Here is a 19976-nt window from a genome sequence, read left to right as displayed (position 1 = left end):
ATTGGCAGGAAAGATGTGTCTTCTCTACTGGAATGAGAGCTTAGTTCTCTTGCCTTGATGTTGAATGCTGCATAAGGGGGGCAGGGCGGGTGTATATTCGTGGTTGTCACTATAAGCCTGTTTAAAGCATGCTTGCTCCCAACACAGAGCAGATGATGTCCCAGTAAGTTTCTGCTCAAACGTTTTCTTTATGACTTTCCTCTTCTGCTTAGGAGAACTGACATTTCCTTCTATACTTTCAAGATAGGAGTAGAGATAGGTTTCAAGATAGGTTAAACAAGGACTTTGCTGTGTAGTGGTCTCTGGACAAGTAAAGTATTTCACTAATGATCAGTTTGAAATGCTAACACTTCTGCTTGTTTGTATTGAAAATAACTGTGATGCTTCCCTTTTTTTGGAGCAAAGATCTTCCCTTCCATTGTGTCACTGAATTTCAACTCAGGCTGTCAAGCCTGGGAATAATGCAAGTATCACCTTCAGTATGTAGATATGAAAATGAGAAATAACAGAGAATACACGTGATCTGGGCATTCAGAACCCACGCTGTTCTGGGTATCAGAAAAAGCCTCTGAAGAGGTGACAGAAGAGCCTGGCACTCCCATGCACGGTGGTGTGGACCCACAGGGGAGCTGTTGAGTACCAGCATTTACAGATTTTCGTCAAAGCTTTCAACACTTGCCAAGGCAGTACATTTTCTCCAGTAATTTTGAGGGGAAAAAAATGATTTGTTCGTTTATTTGGAAACATTTTTTTGTTTGTTTGTTTTAAATAAGCTACGTGTCAAATCCCTGGGGATTTGAGGATGAAAATGTTTGGTCTGTACCTTAAGTCTAGAGATGAAGCTGGACACAGGGGAAGAAAACATCCATCTGCCTGGATTGCTAGAGAAATTTCATAGGAAGTTGTCTTTGAGATTGAGTCCTGAGGGTAGAAGGGGGGGGGGTGTGTTCCAGGAAACTAAGTCTATGTGTAGGAGTAATAATAATGATAAAGATATTTACGGATAAAGCAGCTAATATTTATTGAAAACTTTGGAGTGCTTGGTTTCTTCTTTTTCTTTTCTTCAAAGTGTTTTATGTGTATTATTCTGTCTACTCCTTATAGCAACCCTAAGAGACAGAAAACTGCAGATTGGAAACTGAGTCAGAGAGTGTTGTTTCCTGGCTCGTAGTCACACAGTTAATAATGGTGGAGCCAGGTTTCACATCCAGAGTCATGGGCCACTTTACTTTGTGTGAGTAAAATGACCTGTTCTGGAAATGGTAGAACTTGAAGGTGTTAGAAGCTCAGGTCTCTGGGTAGTTGTCCAGGTTTTGGCTGGTCAGAGAGTTCCATGGGTCAGATCATGAAGAGCCTAGAAGACACACTAAAGAATTAACATTAATTTTGTAGACTCAGTATCTGGTTGTTATTTTTGTTTTGTTTTGTTTTGTTTTGTTTTTTGAAAACAAGGTCTAGAGCTTACTTTCCTCAGAACCGCTTAGGGTGGTTTTTAGAAGTACATAGTCCATAGAAGTACATGGTTTTTAGAAGTACATAGTCCAGGTCCTGCTTCAAATCAACCACTTCAGACTTTCCCTGTTCCAGGAAGTGACCAAGCATCTTGCACTGTGATATGGTCAAATAGAAAGTAGATCTATAGTTCCTAATGGCAGGTGCTGCTATTAGTTGCCCCAAATTTCTTGGTATTTAATTTGTTGAGTTGAAAATTAATGTAAAGAAGGCAGTGAATTCTGCTTTGTATGACTGGGGTTTAATGTGCTTGCAGAAGGGTCGCCTGGGTGGCTCAGTGGGTTAAAGCCTCTGCCTTCGGCTCGGGTCATGATCCCAGGTCTTGGGATCGAGCCCCACATTGGGCTCTCTGCTCTGCAGGGAGCCTGTTTCCTCCTCTCTCTCTCTCTGCCTGCCTCTCTGCCTACTTGTGATCTCTGTCAAATAAATAAATAAAATATTTTTTTAAAAAAAGAGTTAATTTGCTTGCAGAATGTCCTATTGAAATGTGGGGGGAAATGAAAAAGCTGCCTACTTGGTTGAGAGGTAGGGAATTTTTGGGCCTTCTGCTCATGGCTGGTAGGAGACTCGTGGATATAGTTGAGATTACTCATGTGAAAAAACAGAGCAGTCAGCATGACTGGAAAGCATTGAAATAGGAAAACAGCATGAAATGTGAAATATCAAAAGTCAAGATCTCGACTCAGAAGAGCATCTTAAAAAAATAAGAGGGGACCTAGGGAGGCATGGGATTCAGGAGCCACGAAAGGAGGGTTTCATGATGTCTCTGTTTTTATTAAATGTGTCTGGGAATTTATGTAAGAAAAGGACTAAGGAAAAAAAAAAAAACTGTGCTATTGTGAAGAAGCAGAATTTTGGTGGGGTCCTAGGAGTGGAGGCCAGGTTGGAATGTGCAGGTGCAAGTGGACAGGTGGCAAAAAGGGCTTAGATGACTCTTGGCAAAATTTTGATTTGAAGAAGGCAGGTGGAGTGATAATTAGAAAAGGTTACAAGGTAAAGGGAGAGCTTAAACATTACTAGCTCCCTCCCCCTCTTGTTACATTTCATACTTATTACAAAGATTAAAAAAATACAGATACAAAAAATAAAGTTTCCCTTCACCCAATAAACAAGAGTTAATAAATGTTGAAATTTGTCCACATTTTTCTAGCCATGCTTCTATCAGTATGCATTTGTATCAAATAAATATGTATTTACATATTTTTAAAGCAAATATGTTGTAGCTGTCTAATTTTTTGTATGTACCTTAATGTATCAGAAACACGTGTCTCTTTAGTTACAATATTATTTTATGCCATTACTTTTTCACAGTTACCTGGTGTTATGTCCTATATGTATATATGTGTGTATGTATATAAAATAGTGTATGTAATCCTATTATTGGTATTTTTGTTTTTTTGGGTACTTCTTCATTTTAATAGTGCTACCATTAATATCTTTGCAAGTGAATCTTTTCATACTTCCATAATTACACTTTTTTTTAATTAATTTCAAATTGAAATTTATTAATTTCAAATTTCAAACCCCAAATGGAGCCTTCATTTATGGCATCTGTAAATCAACTAGATGGGTTAGTCTTAGATAAAAGAAGAGACATTTCCATCTTCCTGGGTGTAAGGAGAAAAGTGTTAACTTACAGGTGTGTTGGTGGGTGAAAGAAATGGTAGAATGCCGAGACAGAGTAGCCATATGATGACTTGTTTTAATGCGGATAATTGAAAGGGCGAATTGTTATGGGATGCTAGGAAGTTGTGAAGGGTTGAAAAGTCTACCAAGAAGAAGATGCAGAAGAGGTTGTGAGGGCTTATTGAGCAAGGCTGTTGGAGCTGGGATGGGGCACCATATGTCTATAGTGGGTTCAGATGCTTTGGATCCATTGATCCATTGTCCTCTCCAGCAGCATTCAAAGCCCAGATTGGGAGGGAGTTGAGACGTGTTCTATCTACAGTCTGGTGGTTCTAGGCCTGGCAGATAGTCTGCACGGGCAAAATTGGGGTACACAATGAAGGAGTTGAAGATGCCGTGGGGAGAGCGGTTAAGGCTCTACAGTCACATAAAGAAGGAAATGAAACTGGAAGGGACTATAAAGAACACAGAGTGGAAAAAAAAAGCACATGGGGATTGGTGGGTGTCAGGGAGTAGGAATAAAGGAGTGAGGGCTGAAAAGTTATAAAATTGTGGCTAAAAAGTGGGACACTGGGTTGAGATTTTAGAAGGAGAGCAGTGATGCTTCAAGCCAAGGTTCAAGGGGTATCCTTGGATTTCGTGAGCTAAAATTAAGGGAAGATGAGGTCATGGAACCATATGTAGCTTAATGTTGTCCATATGGATGTGGTTGATGTGAGGATTTTTAAGTGAAGAGAAAGAGAGTGCCCTAGAAATTCCTAATCCTGGATAAAAGACAGAACAATTGGTAGCGAATAATGGTAAATGAGCTCATTGACTTGGATATTTAGAAAATGTTTATGCAAGATAAAAATGATAATGAGTGTGATAGTGACTATTTTGGGAAGTAAATGGCATCAAAATAGGAAATGGGAGCTGCTAGCATGCCAAGTCACCTTCTGGCTTGAGATACAGGAGTTGGTTGTGGAAATGGATGGTTGGACCGTATCTTTTTCACCCTGTAACACTGAACACTGGCAAAGAGGTGCCGGAGGGAATTGTCTCCTGGTAAGTTCCCAGGGGTTCTGGGAATAGGCTAGGGAACACATATCGTCAGGTCTAAGCTGTTGTCTTGCAAGCAAATGCGAATGTACAGAGTTGAGGCCTGTAGCCATGAGCATATAGCTCGGGTGGAGAACTGTGGGCCAGGAGCTGCCCTGTTTGGTTAGTTTCTGCATTTTGCTTTGTCTTATGTAAATTTTAAAAGTGATCTAACTGGGAAAGAAAAGCTCCGTAAGGATAGGTTTATCAGAGAAATTGTTCTAGGGAGTAAAGTAAAAGACGGAATGAAATATTGGGTTTTGCTTGCTGGGTGTAGATGAAAAAGTACGAGCTCAGAATCCAGGACTCTTGAGTTTGAGGGGACAGAAACATTTTGGGACCCACTTGTAAAATACAGCTACTGAATCCGCTACTGCCATGAGGTCTAAATCTAAAACAATTTCCTCTTCAGATCCGAGTTCCCTCCCCTATTATGTTAAAACTGCCATTTTCCTGAGCTCTCTACTATTCCTAAAAAAATTTTTGGGGGGCGCCTGGATGACTCAGTCGTTAAGTTTCTGCCTTTGAGTCAGGTCATGATCCTGGGGTCTGGTGCTGGGCTTCATGCTCAACGGGAAGCCTGTTTTCCCCTCTCCCACTCCCCCAGCTTGTGTTCCCTCTCTCATTGTCTCTGTCATATAAATAAATAAAATCTTTTAAAGTTTCTTTAAAAAATTTTGTTTTTCTTCGATTTGTGAACTTGGAAACTAATTCTAAACTCCATTTATTCATACTTTGCAGGCATTTTGGAAGAAATAGGATGGTAATGGGGTGAGCGGTGAGGTTAGGTATAAGAATGAACTTATGAATGCTTTGAATTACACAAGAAAACAAATGTAGAAACAAAATACAGGATCTGGTAGATAACTGAACATCTGAGGACATCCCCTCCCCCCTCCCCCCTGCCCCCACCCTTGAACTCCTTCAGAAGCTCTTGACAGTAGAGCTAGAGGTATTTGGTAGGGATAGTTGCTTTCAGAGGAATAACAAGTGGAAGCAGCTATTTTATTTAAGAAATGATTGAAGTTATAGAAATAGTTTAGAGATTCCAGTCTTAAATTTGTGATATTAAGAACCCAGAGTGGGGGAAAAAGGGACGTCCGGGTGACTCAGTCGGTTAAGCTGCTGCCTTTGGCTCAGGTCGTGACCCCAGGGTCCCGGGATTGAGTCCTGCATCAGACTCCTTTCTCGACAGGGAGTCTGCTTCCTCCTCTGCCTGCTGCTCCCCCTGCTTGTGCTCTCTCTCTTTCTCTGACAAATAAATAAAGAATATACAATCTCAACAAACCAAACCAAACCCCAGCACTGTGCAGTATATGCAGTATGTAACGAACACGGAGTGACCAACTAACTTCCTCTACAAAGCACCTCAGTATAATTGTGGTTTAGAAGCCTCCTCTAAAATTTTGCAGTCATCTTTTTTTCCTGAATCAGAATTCAGAGCTTGCTCCAGCTTTCTCTTCCTGCTCTCATTCACTTTCTTTCCTGTTCACTTCCTCACGATAATTTCGCCTGCTTTAGTATTTAATATGTATGGTCCATACTAGCCTTACTCCTGTACCTGTTCAGCTTGGTTCTTTGTTTCCCCCCCCTTCCCTGTGCTGCTTCTGCCCCCACCCCCTCACCCCCGCCCTGCCCTACCTGTTAGGTCCTTTAGCTTAATCATCCATGTCTGCTTGTACTAGATTGTTCCCCTAAGAACTCTGTAAGCCCCAGAGTGAAACTGATTTGGATTTTACAGCCCTGGTGATTTTCCTTCTGGTGTACTACCAAGAAAATGTTATATAGCACAGGAGCTGATGAGTCATTTTGTAGGGCTTTTGCTTTCTATTTTGTGTTTGAAAAATTAGGTATGATCCCGAACGTGGAAATGTTTCTTAAAATCAGGAGGATAATAGAACCGTAATATAAAATCATCAGTGTTAGTTTTGGTCTCTGATTAATGTAATATATTGTGATTTTTGAGTAAATTGAGTTCCTCAATAAGCATTCATTCATGTGAAATTTCATTTTTGTACATTTTCATTGCTTGTACTGGAAGCTGACTAGAATTACTTGGCACCTCCTGCTCTGTGTCTGGCGTTGTTCTGGGGACCTTACACCTGTTAAACCATTAAATCATCACAGCAGGCTTTTACTGTAGGTCTGGATTCTCCCATTTTACTGAAAAGAGATCGAAGCTGAGCGTATTGAAGTAACTTTTCATAATGCCTCTCAGCTAGTAAGGCTCAAAGCTGGAATCTGATCTCTGTTTGTGTGGCCCCGATTACAACAGGCTCCCCAGTTGGAGATAAACATGGGAACGTATTAAGGCTTCCTTTTGGATTTGGACCGTCATATGGATGAGAAATGAAGCCAACTCCTATTGGTTGAGATGGTAGGCTATTGGGAATTAATTCAGCTTAGTATTGAGTGCAATCTCTGGCAAGATTCCAGGCTTCTATCACATAGTCCTGCTGGATGAAGGGTTGCCTTGATCATCAATAATTTCATTTCTACATAGTAGAGTTCCATTGCCTAAGGGGTTGACTTGTGGGAAAATAAATTCATTGAGGTCCTAGTGTGTGTCTCCCCCTGTTTATCTGAAGCATCCCTGGCATGGTTATTTTATCTTCTAATTCCTGGCATTTGATTCAGGGCCATGATTTCCAAAGCTGGTCCCTTGGCTGGCCTCTGCCATCTGCCATTTGTTGCCGCCTTCTTCTCCCTGTTACATACCCCCACCTCCCCCCACTGATAGTGGCTTCTGAATCCAATCTCCCACTTCTTCAGTTGATCCTAAATATTGTCAATCCTAGTGATTTTTTCACAATACTAACTTTGCGTTCAAATGCTATTGTGTTGTGCTTCATGTCATACTTTGTGATTCCCTTTATATAATGTTCTTGAAATGACAAAATTATAGAGATGGAGAATTGATTAGTGTCTGCCTGGGGTTAAAGGTGTTGGGATGAAGGGAGACAGGTTTGACTCTAACGAGGATAGCATGAGGAAAATCCTTGAACGATTAAATAGTTCCATATTTTGATGTATGATAGTAAGTACATGACTTGATAAAATAACATAGAACTATACGCAAACTTTATCTAATGTCGATTTCCTGTTTTTGTTATTGTACTATTGGTATATAACATGTAATTAATGGGAAAACCTGGATAAAGGCTACATGAGACCTCTCTATCTGTGCAATTTCATGTGAACCTTTAATTATATAAAAATAAAAAGTAAAAAAAAAAACTATTGTGCTTTAAAATGTTTAAGTTCCTTTGTCTGTCATATTGGTTATGTTTTATATTCTTTGCTTCCTCTTACATTAATCATACAAAATCATCTCCTGATTTTTTTTCTATCTAAATCATAGTTAAACATTGACACAATATTTCTCTTTTATCGGGTTACCAAGAAATGCTTTTTGAGTTAATTAAACAATGAAATATACTCGATGAAAGAACAGTATATCAGTAGTTGGTCTCATTACTAACCATCTTGTTTTCCTATTCACTTCCTTATTCATTCTTGCCTTTGCGTCATTTCTTTCCATGGACTAGGCAGCATACCAGGGGTTTCATCTGAGGAGTCTGGAACACTTGGGGTTGCTTGAAGGGGTTGCACAGCCTGTGGCCACAGTCACATAGCCCTAAGTCCACTCACAAATTCTAAAATTAGTCCTAAATTCTAAAAATAAGTCCTCCTTGAGGCCTTAAGACTTAGTGTTATAAGAGCCAGATAAGCCTTGAAACCAGGATATGAACTATCCTGGTTTCAAGGTTTGAAACACAACCGGTTTGAAACACAACCGTCCATCCACTCATATTTACTGACTAGTTTTATAGTGCAGAGTACGATCTTTCTTGGTAAACGTTCCGTTCATGCATACCTGAAAAGAAAAAGATACTCTGCAGTTATAGTTGAGGTTTTTTTGTTTTTGTTTTTGTTTTTAAAATGAAAATCTGTTTCAGATCTTCCATGTCTTTAATGATTTTTAGGGGGTTGTCTTGTTGTATTAATTACTCAAACTATGATTGTGGAGTTGTCCCTTTCTCCCTTTATCTGTCAGGTTTTGCCTCATGTATTTTGAAACTTTGTTGTTAGGTGCATACACATTTTTTATTGTTGTGCCTTCAACCCGACAGATTCACTATTTGATCATTATGATCTCTTTTTATCTTTATCTTGAAGTTTTTGTTATTAATTTAAACACTTGAGTCTTATGCTTACCATTTGCATGGTATAAATTTTCCCCCCTTTACTTCCAATTATATTTAATGTGGATCTCTGAAAGACAGCCTAGAATTGGATCTTGTGGTTTTGTTTTTTTTTTTTTAAACCATTCTGGCCATCTTTGCCTTTTTATTCAGTGTAATTCATCCATTAGCATTAAAAGCAATCCTTGTTACAGTTAGGGTCAGGCACCATTTACTGTTTGTTTTTTATTTGTTCCTTCTGTGTTTTGTTCCTCTGTTTTTGCCTTCTTCTGGATTAAACATTCTAAAATGATTTTAGAATTCTTTCATCTAGTTATTATTTTTTAAGTTTTTTTTTTTGTGCTTGTTCTAGGGATTACAGTGTATCCTTAATTTTTCTTAGGGTTATGGTTTAGGGTTAGTAATACAATGTTTTATTTAAGATGTAAGAATCTGGAAACTATATATGACCATTTAACCCCTCCCTGACATCATGCTATAATTGTCATGTGTATTACATTTACATGTTTTATAAATCCCACAGTGAAGTGTTAGAATCTTTAAATAGTCATATATTTTTAAAACATTAAAAGAAAAATTACAACTTCTGGTGCTCTCCATTCCTTCTGGACATTTGATTTTCTGATATCATTCACCTGGAGAACTTCGGGATTTTTTTCTACTTTAGATTTGCTAGGACAAATATCCACAATTTACTTTTATGTATAATTTTTAAAATTTATCTTCATTTTTAAAGATCTATGACCCGGATATAGAATTCTGGGTTTAGCCCTACCTTCCCTCCCCTAGCTCTTCATCATTGTACTCTCCACTGTCCTCCGTTTCTTATGAAAACATTGGTTCTTACTGTTTTCCTGTATGTAATGTGTCAAGTTTTTCTCCTCTTTTAAAAATGATTCTTTATATTTGATTTTCAGCGCTTTGACTCTGTGCAGCTGGATGCAGCTTTCTTTGCACTTGCTCTGTTCAGGGTTTTCTGGGCTTCTTTAGTTTGTACATTGGTCTTTCACCCAAATTGGGAAATTTTCAGCTCTTTTTATCCCCTGTATTTTTCTCTCTCTATTCACTTCCTGAAACTTTAGTAATACAAAATGTTTGCTCTTTTGCTACTGTCCCACAAGACCCTGATCATCTGTTTCTTCTTCTTCAGATCAGATTTTCCGTTGTTTCCTTAAGCATATTTATATTAACTGTTTTAACATCCCTGTGGGCTAATTCCAGCACTTGGGTCAAACTTCCACTTGACTATAGGTTAGATTTTCCTGCTTGTTCCTATGTCAAGTAATTTGGGTTGTATTGAATTCACTTTGTGAATAATACTTTGCATGGACTCTATTCTGTATGTTCCTTCAAAGAGAATTGAATTTTTTTTTTGTCTTAATAGCCAGTTAATTTGGCTGAATTTAACCTAATTTTTGACTTTTCTCTGGCAGGCAGCAGTTCCCCTGATCCATTCAGAAAGCTAATATTGAACAAGTGCTGAGAGTTATGCACCATAATAGGTGACTGTGTTAAAAATAAAAATAGACATGGACTTTTACCTCAAGAGACTTACAGTCTAGCTGATCGAGATAGGAAAGTGAACAGATAAGCATGGTTACTTTTAATACGTCACTGAGATAATATCTGGAAGGAGTCAGGTTTCCGAGAAAGGAGTTGTGAAATTGTTAAAATGTAATTTAAAAACTATTTTTAAAGCAACCCAATCCTTCTGAGAACAGGAGATCATTTATTTATTACATACCATGATGTGGCTGATGAATAACTATTAGTTCCACTGGCATCCTGTTGTTAATTCTTTGAAGGAAAAGACACAGGACGTGTTTCAAAAGCACAGTATATTGTGGGGAAGCAGTATTAAAAATAAATGCTTAGATTCTGAACTGCCATACCAAATAGGAGGAATACTTTATGTTTGGTTTAAAAAAAAAAAAAGATTTGATAAAATCTGAGCAAATGACACATATGGTCATAGCTTAGGGAATATTTGATATGGCTGAGATTAAAAAGACCTATCTATACTAAAGATACCACTGTTGGGAGAAAGATATTTCAAAAACCATTTATACTCATAGAAAATATATCTTAAAATCCTGTAAGTTTCCTGTGTCAAATACCAAGGAGGTTTTTTGGTTTATACTTATATCTGTACTTATATCTGTAAAAATGAATGGGTAATGTGAGGTTGGTTTTTATTTTGTAAAAACATTTACCTTAGTGGTAATTTGAGCCTTTCTTTTCTCTTTTTTTCCCCCTGTTTTAACAGTGTATCCTATTCAGTACACGTGTCTGAAGATTACCCAGGTATGCTTTTCTTCTTTCTATTTTTTATTACAAATACTCGTGTCATGATTTCTTTGAATGTTTCTTTCTTCTGGAGATGGGGAATGTATATAAATATATCTAAGAGTGAAACGTTCACAGGAAAAGACTTGCAGATCTAGAAGAATTCTGTTGGGTGCCTGTGAGATGCATGTCTTACCCTGCGATGCAGTCCAAAGTCAAAATACTTTCCTGATGAAAAGTCATGCACTTGAGCCCGTGTGATAGCTTCTGCCTGTGTATGTTTATGTTATTATAAGTAAAACAAAGAGTCCTGAACTGGTTTAGTTGTTGGATTTGCAACATCCTTTGGCTTTTCATAATGTAAACAGAATAGGTGAGAAGAGCAGCTAAACTAATAGCTAAAAATAACAATAGCTAAGAATAAGCCTGTCTTCATTTTTCTAAGTATATAAATGATTACACATTTCTCATAATAATCCTATGAGATTGTTACCATAATATCACCATTTCCCTCCTAAATGGTGACACACCTAGTAAGAGGAAGAGTTGAGACTTGAACCCAATAGTCCAGAACCTACGAACTATACCTCTGGACTAGACTGGATATCTGGTATATACACGGCTATTCTCACTGTATGTCTGTCTCCTGAAATGGATTAGAAGGCCTACAGATACTTGTCCCTAGAAGACAGAATGTAAGAACACTGCAGATCCCTTTTTCTGTAAATCAGACAAGTGTTTTTCTTCTAGGCCTTGGTCAGTCCTATTTTCTAGACGCATGTCACCTCCTACAGCCCAGGCTGTGGATGCTAACATTTCAGTCACAATAATGTGAAGATATAAACAAGATGTTCCTCTTTAGTATTTTCCTCACAAGTGATATCTATAATTATATTTTGAATAAGAGCATAAGGATTGCAGACATAGTGCAGAAAAATACACCTTGATTAGTTTACCCTCAGAGCAAAGAGTATAATACAGGAATCTATTGTTTATTGTATTTTGTGGCAAAGAACAGCAACTCTCTCTCCAACATTCTGACTTACTCAAATCAGATGGTCACCAAACTATACTGTTGTGATCTGCAAGTATCATAAATTAGAATCAATTCTTATTCAAATCTGGCCATTTTATTCACATACTATGCATGATTTGGATCATATTTTTCTATGTAAAATTACTATGTTGCTATAACTAACTTTGATTATATGTACTTGTAGTATTTTTAAAAAATAATTAGTTCATAAGGTAGTATGAAGATCTCCCTTCTTTAACATTTAGGCTAGGATTTTTTTTTAATTTTTTAATTTTTTATAAACATATAATATATTTTTATCCCCAGGGGTACAGATCTGTGAATCGCCAGGTTTACACACTTCACAACACTCACCATAGCACATACCCTCCCCAATGTCCATAACCTCACCCCCTTTCTCCCAACCCCCCTCCCCCCAGCAACCCTCAGTTTGTTTTGTGAGATTAAGAGTCACTTATGGTTTGTCTCCCTCCCAATCCTATCTTGTTTCATTTATTCTTCTCCTACCCCCTTAACGCCCCATGTTGCATCTCCACTTCCTCATATCAGGGAGATCGTATGATAGTTGTCTTTCTCCGATGGACTTATTTCGCTAAGCATGATACCCTCTAGTTCCATCCACATCGTCGCAAATGGCTAGGCCAGGATTTTTTGTGGTAGTTTGCATCATGCATTTAATCATGCATTTTTTAATAATGTCAAATGTTACATTTAAGAATAATTTCGTAGGGGTGCCTGGGTGGCTCAGTTGGTTAGGTGTCTGCCTTTGGCTCAGGTCATGATCCTGGGGCCCCATGTGAGGCTCTCTGCTCAGGGGGGAGTCCATTTCTCCTCCTCCCTCTGCCCCTCCCCCTGCTCATGCTCTCTCTCTCTCTTTTTTCACTCTCACTGTCTCAAATAAATAAATAAATCTTTTTTTAAAAGTACCATGGCTAACATTAACAAAAATAAATAAAAATAATTTTATAAATCATAAACTCCCTTACAATTATTTTGCTATGATCACCACACGTGTTAAGCATAGTATTCTTTAAGACTATCATATAGTTTTACAAGGGGGGGGTTATTCATTATTAAAGAGATGCTTATTTTTTGATAGTAGTATATAAAGTGTTCTAGGCAGATTTCATTGGAAGTAGCAAGACAAAATAAAATATTTATGAAGAAAAAAAATTTTTTTTCTCAAAGATTTTATTTATTTATTTGACAGACAGAGATCACAAGTAGGCAGAGAGGTAGGCAGAGAGAGAGAGAGAGGAGGAAGCAGGCTCCCCGATGAGCAGAGAGCCGGATGTGGGGCTTGATCCCAGGACCCTGGGATCATGACCTGAGCCAAAGGCAGAGGCTTTAACCCACTGAGCCACCCAGGCGCCCCGAAGAAAAATTTTTTGTGGTTGATTTTGCAGTCAACTCTTGCCATTGTGATATTTTTGATGCTGAGTGTTTGCCAAATAAGTATGTTAGGAAAATAAAAGTTAACCTCACTATCATACATAATTATAATTATTGTACTTCTCATCTGAGGCAGCTCCTAGAGATGTCAATCATGAGAGGACTTTAGTTAGGGTGATAGAAATAATACCACAAATCAAAACCCATCTTGATGACAGTGAATCATTCTGTAACACAAGAAATAGGGCAGAAGATGCCTTTGGTAAACCAAGCGAACAAAATGTTTAGCTCCCTCTTGTGGCCAAGAGGTATCATGGACTTTTTCTCGCCTTGGCGTGAGGGAGCCCCTCTAAAAATGCAATATACAAAAATTGAAACTTGCAAAAAATTGGTTATTATTTGTGTTTTTTTTCCTTTTAAACAAATTCCCATCCTGGAGGAAGTCTGTAGTAAATCTTCAATATAATTTCATTTTTAAATATAAAAGGAGTGTAGATAAAACACAAGTATGGGTGAGAGAGATTTGTACATTTGGGCGTAGGATTTTGAATTGGTTGATATGACGAACCAGTACACTGTGTACTGAGTATTTCCATATACATAATTGAATTGACTTTCAATGCCAGTTTGTGTATAAGCAGAACAGAGGCTATAATGACATTTTGTACTTGAAGAAATATGCCAAGAAAGGTTAAATAGTATTTCCCAAGGACATGTAGTTTGGTGGTAAAAACCAATTCTATGTATTTTAATGGAGCTTCCTTCAAAGTGAATATTACCATGATAATATTTCCCCATGATTAAATTTTAATCTACATTAATTTGTACCAACATTTCAGTTAATACACTTGATTTCTCAGGTAGATAATATTGTATAAAAATTACCTGTTTGCTCTCCCTTTCCAATAATCATCCTTGTGTTTTTTTGTCCCATTACCTGCTAGAACTTCCAGAATATTTTTAATAATTGATATGAAAGTTGGCAGCTTTGTCCTCTTTTTTCAAAATTAATGATCATATTTCCATCTGCTTTCAGAAAACTACTTTTCTCATTTACAAAGCTTTTTGTTTTTGAATGACTACTAAGTCTTTATCAAATTCTTGTTTAACATCTGTTGAGTTATCATACATGATTTCTCCTTTGAACAACAAGGTAACGAGTTATATTATTAGTATATATCTTAATGTTGATCTTTAAGAATTAGATGTATTTTGTCATACACTTTGTCATTAAGGACTTGACATTGTACCTGTTCTTTGTCATTTGACAGAACATGCAAGCCAATCTCTCTGAGCCTGGTATTTTTGTTTTCTTTAGGGAAAGTTCTGGGATTAATAATTATTTTTCTGCCATGATTATTACCTGTTCTGATTTTCTGTTTCTTAGTCATTTCTAAGCACGTGTTCTTCTTGAAAGCTCACTATGTTGGTGAAATGTGCAACTTTTCAGCAAGTAGTTTGCTTATAGTATTCAGTATATGTCAGAATATGCATCTGAAAATCTTGTGCATCTCTATGGCTATTTTTCCTTTCTTCTTTCTCTTGTTTTACATTTACTCTTGCCTTTTCTCCCTTCGATTTTTCTTCTCCAGAGTTTTACCTACTGTAAAATCCTTTCAAACAAATAGCTTTTTACTTCATTTTTAATTTCTGAATGCAGTAATCTTGATAGTACTTTTGTTAATTCCTTCTGCTATTGTTCCTCAGCCTTTTTTTTTTTTTTTCTCCCTTCCTACTTTTCCTGGATTATATGGTTGACTGATTAGTTCATCATCCAAGTTTGAAATTTTGTAACTAACTTTGTCCTGTGGAAATGTATGAGAATAATTCTTCAAATTCAGGATTATGTCACTCTGTTTCTCTCCTTAGGAATGAATTTATCATTTTATAATTTTGATCATTTACTAACCTGTGTCATCTTTTGAAATCAGTCACAGTTTTGTTTTTTGTGAACAAAGAGGGTCTTTGTTGAGTGTTAAGTATACCTTAAATAACATGGATATAAATGCAATGCTAAATGATATGTTGGTTCTTTAAAATAAAGTGAAGACATAGTCCTGCTTTACTTGTATTTCCTTATGTCATTTATACTGCAGACAGATTTTTGCTTTTTGAAAGTAAGTATATTACAAGTCACAGATAATTGGCTCTCCTGTAATAGAACAGCAGAGTTTTTTCTCATCAATTCCCACCTTTAATTAGGAGGCTCGCCTTACTGGTGGGTGTGACTCTCTCAGCCCTTTTACATGCTTAACAACATCCTGCAGCTGTTGAGTGACAGTTTTTTGACATTAAAAAAGCATAGCAAAGCATTGATGTTTGGAGTCAGACGGTTTCACTACTTACTAGTCATGTGTAATTTTAATCACTTAAATAATTTGGGCCAATGGCTTAATTTCTCTGAGCCTTGGTTTCCCCATCTTTAAAACAGGGATGATAAATGAGTGGCTTGAAGGTTGACAAGAAGCACATGAATAGTATACACAACATTCAGGGGAGACATTCAGATTTTATTATAAAACCAATATAATTATAATTATATAAATTACATAGTAATGAATCCTGGAATGACTTGGCTTAAATTCTGTTGCATTTGAAATGGAGTGAAAACAATAGTTCAGGAGATGCTTTCTCATAGCTTTCTACCCATTTCTCACCGGTTGGTTGTCCATGAGCATTCTGCTGATGCTTGCGGAGTCTGGTAGGGCAGGGAAGAGAAAATAGTCATACTGTTAACAGCCTATAATAAAGATCTTGAGGGCCTCTGTTCTTTACACATTAAAGAACCCAACTATCCCCAGAAGTTTCAAAAAAAAGAAAAAAAAAAAACCTGGCAGCTCTGGAGTTAAGTGGGAGAATTCCAGAGAAGGAATTTGAGTTTGAAAACATTCTATTCTGTCACTGACTCATTCTGTTACCTTAAGTGCATTCTTTATTCTTTTTATGTCCTACTTTCTCATGTCTAAACAAAGATGATGTTATTATTACAGATGTCAAAATAGTTTGAGGAAGGTTTAGAAATGATTATTTAAACAACAACAAAAAGAGAAAACATAGAATTCATTCATACGGCTGGGACGATCCTCAGAAGACATCAGCAAACCTTCATTTTTAGAACTGAGCCAACCGTGGCTTAGTTAGAAAGGACTGATAGCTAGTTGGCAGCTGGGTCTAGACTTTATGTGCTTTGTCTTCTTTCCTGTATTTCTGCTCTTCACTTGGGTATATACCCCTTTGATCTGGCCTATTATGTTGTAATGATGATTTAATAGATATTGTCTTGAAACCTGAAAACGTTTTGGCTTGGGTAAATTAAGCCGGAAACAGAAGTTGGAAGTGATCTAATGCCTAAATACTGATCAAAATACAAGCTGGGAGAAAATCTCTTAGAAAATGATATGTTTGCCTGCATAATCCTGTCTTTGGGTATTATGCAACATGTATTCACCAAATTATATTCTCTTGAATCAAAGCTGAGTGCCTTCCAGTATCAACACTATGTAAACCATTTCTTTAAACTGAGTTATTCACTTCCTCATTTTCGTAAACAGAAAGCCCTAATTTACTTGCGTCCTGAAGCTGTAGTAAAATCCTCCTTGTTCCATGACCTTGAGATACTGTGTGATACAGTGTCCATTTTATGGATTTTTCTGGATCTCCCCTTCTAGTTGGTGGTCAGCTATTAATTCTGTTGCTCTAATCCACACTTCTAATACCCCTTTTCTCCATAAGTTTGCTTCACGGAATCCACTGTGCATAGGGAGATTCTAATTCAGTTGATTCTGTAGCAGATAACTTGGAATCAGTGAGACTCTCAATGAGGGTTTAAGAAATTTAAATAATGCCTTTGATAGAGGGGTTTTGATTCCTACCTCAGAGGATGAGGTTACTGAAAGAAGAGACTCCAGATAAACGGTCGAAGTCTCAATCAATATGACAATAATTAAAATAAGTTTAATTAAGTTCAATTAAAATAAATAAAATAAAATAAATAAAAATTAATTAATTAAGTTTAATTAAAAGAAGTTTATCTTAAATCCGTTTCTTAATCTCTGGTCCCGCTTGATCAACACAAAAATCTCACACCCACCTTGATGCCATTCAAAAAGAAAACAAGGCAAAATTTGCAATTAAAACAAAGTAATGGGCAAATCTGTTGTGTTTCAAATCTAATCCACACTCATGTCCTCTTATCTTCCAGAATAACTATGAAAGCCTTGTGTCTGTTGAACATCTTTTGTGGCTTCGCTGTGACTACATATAGCTCTCACTGACTCATTACCCTAGGTCTAAAAACAGTGCAGATGTTTCTTTGGAAATAAAGTAATGACATTGATATTTATCAATTAAAGATGATGTTCTGAATGAGCTGACACAATATTATGAAAATTTGGCTCAAGATCTTTTGTCATGTACTCAGTTGTCAGAATGCTCATTTCCTTTTGCAGAAACTGATACAGGTTTCTCTTGTTTGTTGGGGGTATTTTATGCTTTTTATTTTTGTAGTCTGTGTATTTTATACAACACTGATGAGAGTATTATAGGACCACTAGTAATGACTTGTTAAAACCGCTCTCTCCCTGTACTTCTCAAGGAACCAACTAGAATAAGTGGCTGTGTGTTATATTATATTATATTACCATATGTGTGAAAGTTGATATTTATAAGGGGAAAATCCTAAATGTATAAAATAAATAATGAATAAAAAAATTAAGTAAGCTGTGGAATAATTTAATGTCCTAAGACTGCAACTCATATAGTATTATTTAATGAAAATTAATTCATGGAGGAAGAGTTGTGATACTTTATACCAATTTAAAAATGTGCATTAGAGTAGTATGGAGGTATGGTTTTCAACAAAAACTTTAGTTCAAATTCTTTAGTGACGTGATATTGAATTTGTTGCACCAAATGTGCTAGTTTAGCTCTCTCTTTCCGACCACTAGCCTGCTTCCTGTAGCAGGTACTGATACTGGGAAGGACGTTGTTCAGTGAGTTAGGGTAACCTCGAGCATCCCAATGATCTGTTGCCCCATGGAATATGAGAGATACATTTGGGTTATATTCTCTATCCAAAGTCTGTATTTCTCTAGGAGATGCAAGCATCTTTAGAGAGTCCATTTAAAATTAAATCACACATATATCTGAAATACACTTACTTTTTTTCTGATATTAATCAGAGCAGTAGTATGTGCTTCACGAGTGGTAAAAGTGATGTGGATCTAACCTCATTTTTTTAAATAAAGTGTGTCTTTTTTCAAGCTACTATACCTTTAATTGTCCACATTTCTTTGCAGATAATACATATGTATCAAGTTCAGAAAATGATGAAGATGTATTAGTTACCACAGAGCCAATTCCAATAATTTTTCATCGAATAGCAACAGGTAATAGAATACACTATTTTTTAAAATTCTGGGTAATTTTTCTTGAATATAAGTAGCTTTATTTTTTTGTTTCTTTTAGCCCGTGTAAGAGAAGAGGCAAACTGAATACTTAAAAGCTTGCTCAGGACAATGTAGATCCCATGAAATATATAATGAGAGCTGAAGGAGCCTATGTAGTGGCACTTTGGTTTGACCTTATTTTTATGACCATATTTCATATCTTGTGAAAAATGAGAATAGCATGTATATCAGGAAACTTCCTGATGTAATATAATTTTAAAATATTCCTTAATTTTCTTGTGAAGAGAGAATCATCTGAGGGGTGGTTTTTATACTGAAACTTATAAATGTTCGGTAAATAGTATACTGAACACTGAAATGATGTTTTATAACTTTCAGAATTAAGGAAGACAAATGACACTAACTGTTGCTTATCCATAAAATCCAAATTACAGAAGGAGAATGGAGAGGTATGGATATTGTATTTCATGTTTTACACTTATTTAAAAAAGTAGTCATATTTTAAATTTACCTTGTATTTATAGTTAATATTTAATATCATCACTGGCTTTTTTTTAAAGATTTTATTTATTTATTTGACAGACAGAGATTACAAGTAGGCAGAGAGGCAGTCAGAGAGAGGAGGAAGCAGGCTCCCTGCTGAGCAGAAAGCCCAATGTGGGGCTCGATCCCAGGACTCTGGGATCATGACCTGAGCCTAAGACAGGGGCTTTAACTCTCAGAGCCACCCAGGCGCCCCTCATCACTGTTTTTGAGGTTAAGATCTCATCTAGCAGATGAAACACAAGCTTGTGGCTGAGAGACTTAATGTGTGGGGAGGGTAGTGACCTATAATTAATTCAGAGAAGGACGCCCCCTTTAAAATAATAGAATGTCTGGTTTAAATCTAGATCAAATACAAAGCTTTACTTATTCTTCATATGTTCATCAAATTCATAAGTGACCAAGGAGCACTTATGTAACTTATAGTTCCAACAACTATATGTGGCTATCCATTGTTTCGATGGCACCCTTACAATTTCATTTGTAAAGGGCGATCTCTTTAGCTAAGGTAGCAAAGAACATGGGTATGTAGAGTCATTATTATGGACCAGTGTTAAAACAACAACAAACTCATACCCCTTTCCTTACCTTTAAAATGTTTGCTTGAATCATTCGATAAATACTGGGACGTTAAGCAAACAAAATGAGTGTAACAGGACCAACAATTCTTTGCTCTTAACACTCTGCACCCAGTACAACCCTTCCTTTCCCTTAGTGTTATTTCACTCCCTCTACTCTTTCTTTATCCTCAGTGAGAACCACAGATTTGGCAGTACTTCTGCTAAAACCCAAAACCCAAATTCCCTTTCTGTAGGTTTTTCTTTTTCCTTAAGAAGTTGAAATTTGTTCTAGAAATTTGGGAATGATTCCAAAACGTTGAATTAATAG

General features: G+C 36.7%; 1 protein-coding gene across 3 annotated transcripts in view; it reads left to right on the top strand.

Moving 5' to 3' along the window:
- The window catches only part of PARP8 (poly(ADP-ribose) polymerase family member 8), a 175801-nt gene that overhangs the window by 83580 nt on the left and 72245 nt on the right, over nucleotides 1-19976 (top strand). For all 3 annotated transcript variants that reach the window (XM_044232154.1, XM_044232162.1, XM_044232146.1), the window contains exons 4-6: nucleotides 10690-10727; nucleotides 18435-18524; nucleotides 18924-18994. In XM_044232154.1, the coding sequence (XP_044088089.1) occupies nucleotides 10690-10727; nucleotides 18435-18524; nucleotides 18924-18994 (199 nt within the window). The remainder of the gene's footprint in view (nucleotides 1-10689; nucleotides 10728-18434; nucleotides 18525-18923; nucleotides 18995-19976) is intronic.

Source organism: Neovison vison, chromosome 1 (assembly GCF_020171115.1).
Source record: "Neovison vison isolate M4711 chromosome 1, ASM_NN_V1, whole genome shotgun sequence".
NCBI lineage: Eukaryota > Metazoa > Chordata > Mammalia > Carnivora > Mustelidae > Neogale > Neogale vison.
Note: the sequence above shows the minus strand (reverse complement) of the source record. Positions and strands in the feature narration are given on the sequence as shown.